At 37.5% G+C, this 9,661-nt stretch overlaps 2 protein-coding genes across 4 annotated transcripts; one reads left to right on the top strand and one right to left on the bottom strand.

The window, feature by feature from the left end:
- Positions 1–952: 952 nt before the first annotated feature.
- On the top strand, positions 953–3,987 carry faua (FAU ubiquitin like and ribosomal protein S30 fusion a). 2 transcript variants are annotated; one of them, XM_063001386.1, is made up of 5 exons: positions 953–1,019; positions 2,283–2,365; positions 2,452–2,596; positions 2,885–2,940; positions 3,809–3,987. In XM_063001386.1, exons 2-5 carry the CDS (start codon positions 2,291–2,293, stop codon positions 3,932–3,934), a joined length of 402 nt encoding a protein of 133 aa, XP_062857456.1. In that variant the 5' UTR covers positions 953–1,019; positions 2,283–2,290; the 3' UTR covers positions 3,935–3,987. The 2 variants fall into 2 exon arrangements, with proteins under 2 accessions (XP_062857456.1, XP_062857457.1); XM_063001387.1 differs by having other exon boundaries at positions 959–1,019; positions 2,286–2,365.
- A 495-nt stretch (positions 3,988–4,482) lies between these two features.
- Positions 4,483–9,358, bottom strand: fkbp3 (FKBP prolyl isomerase 3). 2 transcript variants are annotated; one of them, XM_063001389.1, is made up of 7 exons: positions 9,242–9,358; positions 7,475–7,576; positions 7,235–7,333; positions 6,744–6,879; positions 5,637–5,701; positions 5,443–5,540; positions 4,483–4,731 (listed from the first exon to the last, which is right to left on the bottom strand). In XM_063001389.1, the coding sequence occupies exons 1-7, from the start codon at positions 9,344–9,346 to the stop codon at positions 4,677–4,679; spliced, it is 660 nt and encodes a 219-aa protein (XP_062857459.1). In that variant the 5' UTR covers positions 9,347–9,358; the 3' UTR covers positions 4,483–4,676. The 2 variants fall into 2 exon arrangements, with proteins under 2 accessions (XP_062857459.1, XP_062857458.1); XM_063001388.1 differs by having other exon boundaries at positions 5,637–5,704.
- Between the last annotated feature and the right edge of the window lie 303 nt (positions 9,359–9,661).

Here is a 9,661-nt window from a genome sequence, read left to right on the forward strand (position 1 = left end):
CCTGGGAATCGAACCCAGGATCTTCTTGCTGTGAGACAATTAATGAACAATATGAATGGTAAATGGTCGTAACGTTGGGCCGTGTTAGTGTTTGCTAGGTTTCAAGGTTAAACCTTTAAAAGCCATCTTGGAAATCACTATTTTTAAAGCTTTTTCTCCAGATAACATAACACCTAACAATCATTTAGAGTCAAAATAATGAAGCATAAAACTCTCTGTGAAGCTGGAGAGTGTTTTTTTTTGTTTATGAACGAAATAATGGCATACAAAATAAACTATATTTTTCAGACGTTTATTTGAATTATTATTATTATAAAATGATATAAAATAACTTTAATTTAAGGTTTGAACAGGTAATTCCAAGTCGGGTGCAAAATGATTTAACTTTGGATAGGGATTTTTAAAATTAATTCATTTATTTAATTTTAAACTTTGGATAAGGATTTTAACAACTTTATTGAAAAACACACATATATTATATAAGATTACATCAAATCACAGCCAAAATACAAAGTACACATAATAACTAAAAAATTGCTCGATGTAATAAAAGTAATAAAAATAAAACAGAACTAAAAATAGCTACATTTATAAATAATACAATTTAATCATTTTTATAAACATTAAGAGAAAGAGAAGTTTTTAAGCAGTGTTAAGGTACTTCTTGCCTTCACATTTTTACAGAGATTTAATGTATTAATGTGAGATATAAAGGCCTGAAACGTGTTGAAATTTGGTCTATTATTTATACATTTACAACAATGAATGTGATACTTGGATAATATTAAGAGAAGGCTGACAACATAAATCCCGTCTGAATTCAATAACTTTGAATATGGATTCATTAATGTAGATAAATTCATTCATTTATTTAAGTTTAAACTTTGGATAAGGAACACTGAGCGTTTTCTACAAGTGACGTAGCTCTTTTCCCAGCATTCTTATTATTGCACATGCGCAGAGCGGACTATGCGCGAGTCCTTTTCTCGGTGCGTGTGGAGCGATTAGCATCGTCAGATGTAAGGCCTCGTTCAAAATCGTTTTAATTTTGTGTTTTAAGGTTAAATTCACCTTTTATTAGGCAGAAGTGGATGTTTTACATTTATAATATGTGTTTTGTTAGTTTTCTGGATGGTGTGTCGGTATTTTAAGGGCGTTTTTAGTGTTTTTTAACCGCGTGTTGTCTGTATGGTAGAGTAATGCAGGGTGTGTGCTAACAGCTAAAGCTAACTCTGCACACAGCACATTAGTCAAGCTCTCTACAAAATCTAACTTTATGTACTGTAGCAAATACTGTTATTTTATTCCCCACAATATGATTTACACGTCTGTCTAGAGTAGAGCATTTACTTAAACAGTCTTAATAATGGATCCTTCAAATTTCTAAACTATGCAGGAAACGTGGCCATAATTAACAATATGATCCGGTTTCTGTACACGAGTTCTGGTACAGTGAAACTATCCCCTTTGCTTTTGAGATTAAAAACACTGTGTAGAGATATTAGTGTTACTGTCATCGATAAAGTACGAATAGAAGCTGAACACTAAGCCCATTTGTACTCAACACTGTAAGTGAAAGCTACCCGCTAGTCCACAATCCTAAAGCCAGTTTAATCCTACACTTGTTTAGTCCCAAGTTTGAACGTTATAAGTTATCAGTAAATGAACATTTTACTCATTGGCGTCCCATTGCAATGCAACAATGTCTATCTATAGCGAGCTTGTATGTTTATATCTCTGGTCAGTTTTAAAAAAATAAGAAGATATTCCATAAATACTACACCTACTAAATAGTTGTAATAGATATCTTTAATAGGTGTTAGGGATTTTGTAATGTGATGCACCCTGGCTGGTAATCTTATCACCCACAATGACCATGTCCAATTATTACCAGCCAAACGGTTGAATAAGCCTAAAAGCATATCATTTGAGTTGTAATATGCTTAATATTTCTTTGTAGTCCAAGTTAAAAAGGTGGTTATGAAGTCTTATGCTTGTGACCAATGACCCTAACTACATAAACATGCTTTTTATAAAGTCAAGACCTTTAAAAGTTTTCTATTCGAGTTCCTTAGCAAAGTTTTACATTGTTTCCATTGTCACTTAGTAGACCTTAGCTGATATTTCACATAACAAACTAAATATTGAATAAAAAAAAAAGGTTAAAGGGTCCAAATAACTTGCCAAGAAAATAACACCTACTGAATTTCGAAACATGTTAATCAAGAAGTTGTTTTAATTGTAGTTATAAAGCTCATCTGACCATCTTTTTTTCTCAAAAGCAGTCAACATGCAGCTGTTTGTGCGTGCACAGGACCTACACACCCTTGAGGTGACCGGACAGGAGACTGTCCAGGACATCAAGGTAAGATTTTACAGATACACACATCCCGATGGTTTCCAGATGCACTTTGATTGTATGAAGAAAGCTGACTGAAATTATTGTTTTAGGCCCATGTTCAGACACTGGAGGGTGTGTCTGTGGAGGACCAGGTGCTTCTGCTGGCTGGCACCCCTCTGGAAGATGCTGCTTCTCTTGTAAGCTGTGGCATTTCAGAGCACTGCACTCTGGAGGTGGTTGGCAGGCTTCTGGGAGGCAAGTACATGTTTACTGACCTGTATATTTTACACAGAAGGCCTACAAAATAATTTATCTCTGACTCGGTTTATTTCTAATGTCAAAAGAATTCATGATATTACCATTTAAAAAGGTTGTATACTTTAAGTGAACAGCATACATTTTTACTATCTAAACATGACTTGTAACATGTAACTTGCTATTGAGTTTTAAACTTTGTCTCTCTTACCAGTCTCGCCACTGTTGATAGATATTGAATGTTAATTGTATATTTGAAGGAAACATACTAACTGTGTGTTCTTCTAGGTAAGGTCCACGGTTCCCTGGCTCGTGCTGGTAAGGTACGAGGACAGACGCCAAAGGTGAGTGCTAAGGCTACTTTTTATGTGCCACAATAACATGGGTGTGTAAGGCTGTGAAAAAAAATCGTCATTTAGTCTTCACTAGCAAGGTGCTTTTGTGCAGTAGATTCAGGAAAGAGTCCATGTACTGTATTTATCTGATGTGATAGCTGCATCATATTGCTTAATATGGTCATTTAAACATCATACTTTGATCACTTAGGCAGTATAAATTTTAGGCCTGCAGTCAAGTCATTTAAGGCTTGTATATTTTATTGATAAAGCTTGTTTGTATTTATTTAATTTTTCAAGTTTAAGCAAGGGGTTTAACACTTAGCTGTTTGAGTCATACAGCTGGTTTATGTTGCTGTGGGTAAAATGTGTATGATGAATGTAAAAAGTACAGGTGCACTAATTGTTGCATGTTTAGTGTGGTTGCATAATTTGGAACAGTTTTTGTCTGTTTGGATTTAAACAGATAGTATGGGGACCAGTGTTGGCCACCAATATGCAGCCATAAAAATCTACAAAGAAACTATCAGTAGCTGTAAAGCTGTCAGTGACTGATGTGAAGGAAACGTCTATCTAAAGTAATTTATAAGACTGATAAGATGCTGCCACTTTACTAAGTAAATTCACAGCATCACTACTGCCTACTAATGCAATGCTGTTTAAAACTGACTCCTGGAAATACCATTTCCAAAAATCTTTTCACAGATTGAAGCGCAGTTAAACCTGGTGTTAAAATGTTAATCTGATTTATCTGAAGTTCTCTTTACATGTAAACCATGTTAGTCATTCCTATCATGTTTTACAAATAGCTTCACAATGAATAGCCACAGAAGTATAATGTAAAATATTAATTGTCTTTCTCATTTGCTGTTTTCAGGTGGACAAACAGGAGAAGAAGAAAAAGAAGACTGGCCGCGCTAAGCGCCGCATCCAGTACAACCGTCGCTTTGTCAATGTAGTGCCCACCTTCGGAAAGAAGAAGGGTCCTAATGCCAACTCCTAAGTAGTTGTGGAGATAACCTGTTCATAATAAAATTTCTGGTTGAACAATATAAAGCTGTTTGTGTTTTGGTTTACACAAAGTTCAGTTTCTACAGGGACCAAACTGGTTGTTTACTAAATTACACATTAAAAGAAAATAAAGCATGAAATGTTGTCTATGCAGGAGTTATGGAATGTTATTTTTTTCTAGTAAGTCAAATGCAGCACAGCCACCCTTCTATGTTTTAAAAAATGTTAAATAAAAAAAATCCAGGAAATTAAGAATCCATGTTTTAAATTGCGTTCCATTCTGAGTAGCCTGATTTTATGCAACACACAGTTTGTCACCATGTCCAGATTTACTGTCAAAATAATTGACTTTATATGAACACTAAAGCAGTGCTGCTGACAATTCAGTTGAGCCAAATAGGAGGTTAAATGAAAATATGAATACAAAAAAATTATGCTGCAGTTGCAACACAAAAGTTATAGTTCTACTGTTTATTATTGTGCCTAATTTATAAACAACTTTATATTGAGTATGAATTAGGAAAAATGAATTAACACACATTTAAGTTCACTTCGTTTATTGGAACTTCTCAAATGGACATAACGATGTTGACACCATCAGAGCAGATAATGTACTCCACCTGAAGTACTGAAGTGTTTACTGTTGATTATTGTTCTGTTTGTTCCACAAGCATGACTTGGTTAATTCCTCACTGGTGAAATTAGAGGAAGTCTAGGGACGTGTCATCTGGGTATTAATCAATGGATACGAGTTCAACTTCAAAAGTAAGTTTGGCATTTGGTGGTATTCTGGTTTGGAAATTGTTAAGGAGGAATTCAAGCCAAAATGCAAAAACTCAGTTGAATTTCTCTTGACAAAGTGGAAGTGATAAAACGTGAAAAAAAGTCAGAATAACAATTTAATAGCTCTAACCCCTCACATTTTTAAACTAGGTGCTGGTGGGTGGCTCAGTGGGTAGCACTGTCACCTCACAGCAAGAAAGTGGAGCGGTCCGGGTCCTTTCTGTGTGGAGTCTGCATGTACTCCCCGTGTCTGTGTGGGTTTCCTCCGGGAGCTCCGGTTTCCTTCCACAGTCTAAAGACATGCAAGTGAAGTGAATTAGAGATACAAAATGGTCCATGACTGTGTTTGACATTGAACTTGTGAACTGATGAATCTTGTGTAATTAAGTAATTACCTGTCATGAATGTAACCAAAGTGTGTAAAACATTGACATGACGTCAAAATCCTAATGAAATAAACAAGGTGCTGGTCAAAATTAAGATAGTGACATTTAGAAGTAAAAAAACTAAATAATCTATTTTACATACGGACTTTAAACTCCCATTTATAAACATTACTAACAGCTAGCTGTATTCCTTGGTATTTATTTTTGTATGAGTTCTGTTACAAGTACAGCTCCTATAGTGCACAGTCATGTAGAATCTCTCCCTCAAACATGTAAATCTTAAAACGTCAAGTCCTAAGAGTAAAGTGTTGCAGCCACTATGAAAGGATACTTGGCATTAGGAACACCCTTTTTACCATAGGCCCATTCTGGCTCAATTTCCAACCGTGCAGTCTCACCTTTACTCATGGTCAGGAGTCCCTCGTCCCACTACATGACAATGATAAGGGTCAAAATAATAATAAAAAAGTCAATACTTTTTTTTAAATATTAAATATTTTCACATAATAAATAAATACAACTCACCCCTCTGATAACTTTGCCCGTCCCAACCTTAAAAGAAAGTGGTTTGGCCTGTTTCTTCTTCCGTGCTGCTGCAAAAAAAAGTGGAAATTTGTTTTTGTCCACCAAATGCCTAAGAGTATTCCACTTGAGTTTAGGGGTTTACCAGCCCAACAGTGTATAAAAATCTTTCCCCTGTTAAAACAGTTTGGGGAAGGCCCTTTCCTGTTGCGGCATGACTGGGTCCCTGTGCAAACAGCAAGATTCATAAAGACGGGGCATGACAAGTTTGGCGAGTCCTCACAACAACCCCATTTAAAACCTTTTGGAGGAATTTGGAACAATAACTGTGGGAATGAAATCTCATGTGACAGCAGTGCCTGACCTAACAAATTTTGTTTAAACTTAATACCCAGAGACACACTCCAAAATATTGTAGAAAGCCTTCCTGGAGGAATGGGGGCCACTTCATATGAGTATGGTTTTGGAGCAGGATATTCAACATGCTTATGTCAGGTGTTCACAAACCTTATAGTGTACAAATCATTTAAATGGTTTAATATTGCTTATTGAATAGCTGTGTTAAAGAGCAGCTGCAATGATTTTAAGCCAATCTGCATGAAGCTCATCAGAGGCCAGTTGTATGAACATGGCTTATGCCTAGTTATAGAGTTGTAATCAGAAATATTTAACCCCACCCCAAGAAAATAATGATTTATAACTCTAAACTGACAAAGTCTTTATCAGTTGAATGATACAGCAAATAAACAAAGAAAATGAATGATAAGTATTTTACAGTAGCAGGATATTAATACTACCATGCCACAATTATTTAACCCCTACATAATACTGCTGATCTTAAAATCTGCTGCTAGTCTGAATGACCTTAAGTTGGGTTACATCGTGATTAATGTAAAATAACTTCAAAGAAAAGTTTAATGATTGTTGCAGCAACTGCTCTTTACTTCAGTTAAAGGTACTTTTTTCAGGACAGTTAAATGTGTCACACTTGTTTAATGTTTTAATGCAAACGTGCAACAGATGCTGTAGATAAGTAGAGATTAGGCTGTAAAAACCTTTAAGCATTTACAAACCCAAGTTGTGCAAATACAGTAAGTAAGAAAGTAGAACCTGTAGGGATGTTGGTATCAAAAACAGTGCCATCTTCAAGTGTGCCTGTGTACCAACAGGACACTGCGTCACCCTTTTTCGGGAAGTTAGTCTTGTCGCCCTTCTTTAACACTGCCTTTGTGAATCTGGGTGGACCCTGTGCAGAGACAGACAATTGTGTAAGCAATGTTAGTTTTATATTCAAGTTATTAATAGCATGTCATAAAGCCGTTCATGGGTGGCTCAGTGGTGCAGGTAGTGTGGCAACATGGGTGCTGGGTTCAGTCCTCTTTGTATTTGTGTTCTCTCCCTACCCGAGTAAGTTTCGTCTTTAGTAAGTACTTTAGTTTCCTCGACCCCTAACATAAATTGGCCAAGTTTGTGTGTTGCCCTGTGATGGACTGGCACAATGTCAAGCGTGTGTTCCCACCTTGTGTCTGGGGTTTCCAGCTACAGCCAGACCCACCTGGAAGCAGTTAGTGAGAATGAATGACTGTAAATCAGTTCTATACCTCATCAACAACGTCTTTGTTTGCTTCTTTGGGCTTGTCTTCAATTTTCACAGCTTTCACCTCTTCAGTCACCTGCTCCACTTCTGTACCTTTAAACCTCTGCAAACACCAGCATAAACAGTTAGCTAGTCATCATATGCTGATGTAATCATTATTGCATCTTAGTGCATAAAATGTCAGAAAATAAAATCTATTAAAAATAGTCCCCAAACAATATGAGAATTGCATATTATATAATACCTTGCCATCAAACAACTGGTTGTAGGCAACAATGAGCTGCTCCTTTTTTGCAGTCTTTGCAACATTTTTGATGTTTCCCAGAAGCTTGTGCTCAGCAAGAAACTGAAAGTAAAGAGAAAAATTACTCTACAGTGCACAATATTAAACATTATTGAAATGCTTTACTAAGAATGCATCACGTAAATTCTGTGTACTCGTGTTAGGGTTTTACAGACCTATAGTTTTAGATCAGTACTGGCTTAGATTTTATGCATCACTGGGTCTTGAGCACATGGTTTTTAGTCAACAGACTGAATGCTTGAGTACCGTAATGGTAAGAGCCACCAGGGTTTGAATCCTGCGTTAGGCTTACAAATACAGAAGAAGCATGGCATTACATGAACCTAGACCTTGGGGGAAAGGATGGACACATCAGTGCACCCTTAGTACTGGTCCCAAGCCCAGATAAATGATAGGATCCCCAGGTGGGGCGGTCCAAGTCCTTTCTGTATGGAGTTTGCATGTTCTCCCCGTGTCTGCATGGGTTTCCTCCCACTGTCCAAAAACATGCAAGCGAGGTGAACTGGAGATAGAAAATTGTCCATGACATTACAATTTTTTTTTTTCCCCTTTTTCTTCCACTTTAGCACATCCAATTTCTGCCTGTCAATCATCATCTCACTAATGCTGGTCCCTGCTCCTGATTGGGGAGGACCAGGCTGCTCCACACCCCCTCCGACACGTGCACAGCAATCAAACGTCTTATCACCTACACTTGATGAGTGCAGTGCAGTACAGCGCTGTGTACGGAGAGCCACACCCTCTACCGCACTCCTTTCCCATCTCCGTGCAGGCACCACCAACCAGCCAGCAAAGATTGTAATCGCACTAGTCTGAGAGAGAGTCCCCATTCGGCTTAATCCCGCCCCTATCTGAACAACAGGCCAATCGTTGTTCATGTGGCCGCTCAGTCTCAGCCGGCAGGCAGAGCCGAGATTCGATACGATGTATTCAAGATCTCAGCTCTGGTGAACAGCGTGTTCTGATGAATCTTGTGTAACCAGTAACAACGTTTCTGTCATGAATGTAACCTAAGTGTGTAAAACATGACTTTAAAATCCTTATAAATAAATAAACAATGTCTAATGCAGATTTATATATTCATTGTTACTGTTTCCTCCTGGTCAGGGTAGCAGTGCGTCCTGCAACACCACAAAACACTCACCACATGCCAGGAACAAATCATGGGTAGGGCGGCAATCCATAGCAAGAATAAACCAACGCTTACACAATACAACTCTCATACCTAAGGGCAAGTTATAGACGCCAATCCACCTTCTGCGTGATTCTGTGAGATGAACAGAAAAACTAAGTTACCTGAGCGAGAACATGGGAGAAAACGGGACTAAAGGGAGGATTGAATCCAGGTCTCTAGAACCACCGTGACGTCCTCTAATATATATTTAATAAGTAAATTTTGTTTGTCTTTCGAATTGGACAATCTAGTTCAACAGCTTTGCTACACTGCATGTTTATGTGGATTCATTATAACACAAAACACTGAACCAGGCTGACGTTCAAAAAGCTTTACCAAGAATCTCAAGTGCACCTTATAGGCATCTAATCCACCAGTTCATTATTACACGTAGTGCACTTAGCGAGGGAGCACGAAGTCATTTGGGATGCAGCCTATATATGGACCCCCGACTTTAGCCTACAATAGTAGTGCATCAGTTTAAAGTATTGTTTAATGCAAAACATGTCGGCATGAATCTGAACTGTAAGTACCGAATGTGATGCATTGTCCTGTAGAAACTTGATCAGATCTTTTTTTGGTAGATCATCACTGTTCAGCTGCTCATCGCTCCATTCTCGTGTCGGTTCAGCAGCCATTTTGCTTTTAACTTTGACTTTACCCGAAACAGCCAATCAGCATGAGTCTTATGCTTTGCTATGGGTTTGTTTCAAATCATACGCTTCACACTAAATAGTATGTAACGAGTCCATGGGTAGTGGACCAATTTTAGCACACTATTGAGGAGGATTCTGTATGGTTTGAAACGCAATCCTCCGTACTTTTGAAAATCCAAACATCCCATTGTAGGATTTAATAAAGTATATAATATAGTGGACAAAATATCTAAAACATGAAGAACTTCACAGATCTAATAAAGAGTACGTCCAGTTGTCTCCAGGATTCCATCCTAC

Source organism: Trichomycterus rosablanca, chromosome 9 (genome assembly GCF_030014385.1).
Source record: "Trichomycterus rosablanca isolate fTriRos1 chromosome 9, fTriRos1.hap1, whole genome shotgun sequence".
Taxonomy (NCBI): domain Eukaryota; kingdom Metazoa; phylum Chordata; class Actinopteri; order Siluriformes; family Trichomycteridae; genus Trichomycterus; species Trichomycterus rosablanca.

Coding starts and splice junctions, on each gene's coding strand:
- faua (XM_063001386.1), top strand. CDS start 2,291: ATGCAGCTGTTTGTGCGTGCACAGGACCTACACACCCTTGAGGTGACC. Junction 2,597..2,884: donor GGTTGGCAGGCTTCTGGGAG/GCAAGTACATGT, acceptor GTGTTCTTCTAG/GTAAGGTCCACGGTTCCCTG. Junction 2,941..3,808: donor TACGAGGACAGACGCCAAAG/GTGAGTGCTAAG, acceptor TGCTGTTTTCAG/GTGGACAAACAGGAGAAGAA.
- fkbp3 (XM_063001388.1), bottom strand. CDS start 9,346: ATGGCTGCTGAACCGACACGAGAATGGAGCGATGAGCAGCTGAACAGT. Junction 5,541..5,636: donor CGGGCAAAGTTATCAGAGGG/GTGAGTTGTATT, acceptor ATTGTCATGTAG/TGGGACGAGGGACTCCTGAC. Junction 4,732..5,442: donor AAGGGTGTTCCTAATGCCAA/GTATCCTTTCAT, acceptor TTTCCAAACCAG/AATACCACCAAATGCCAAAC.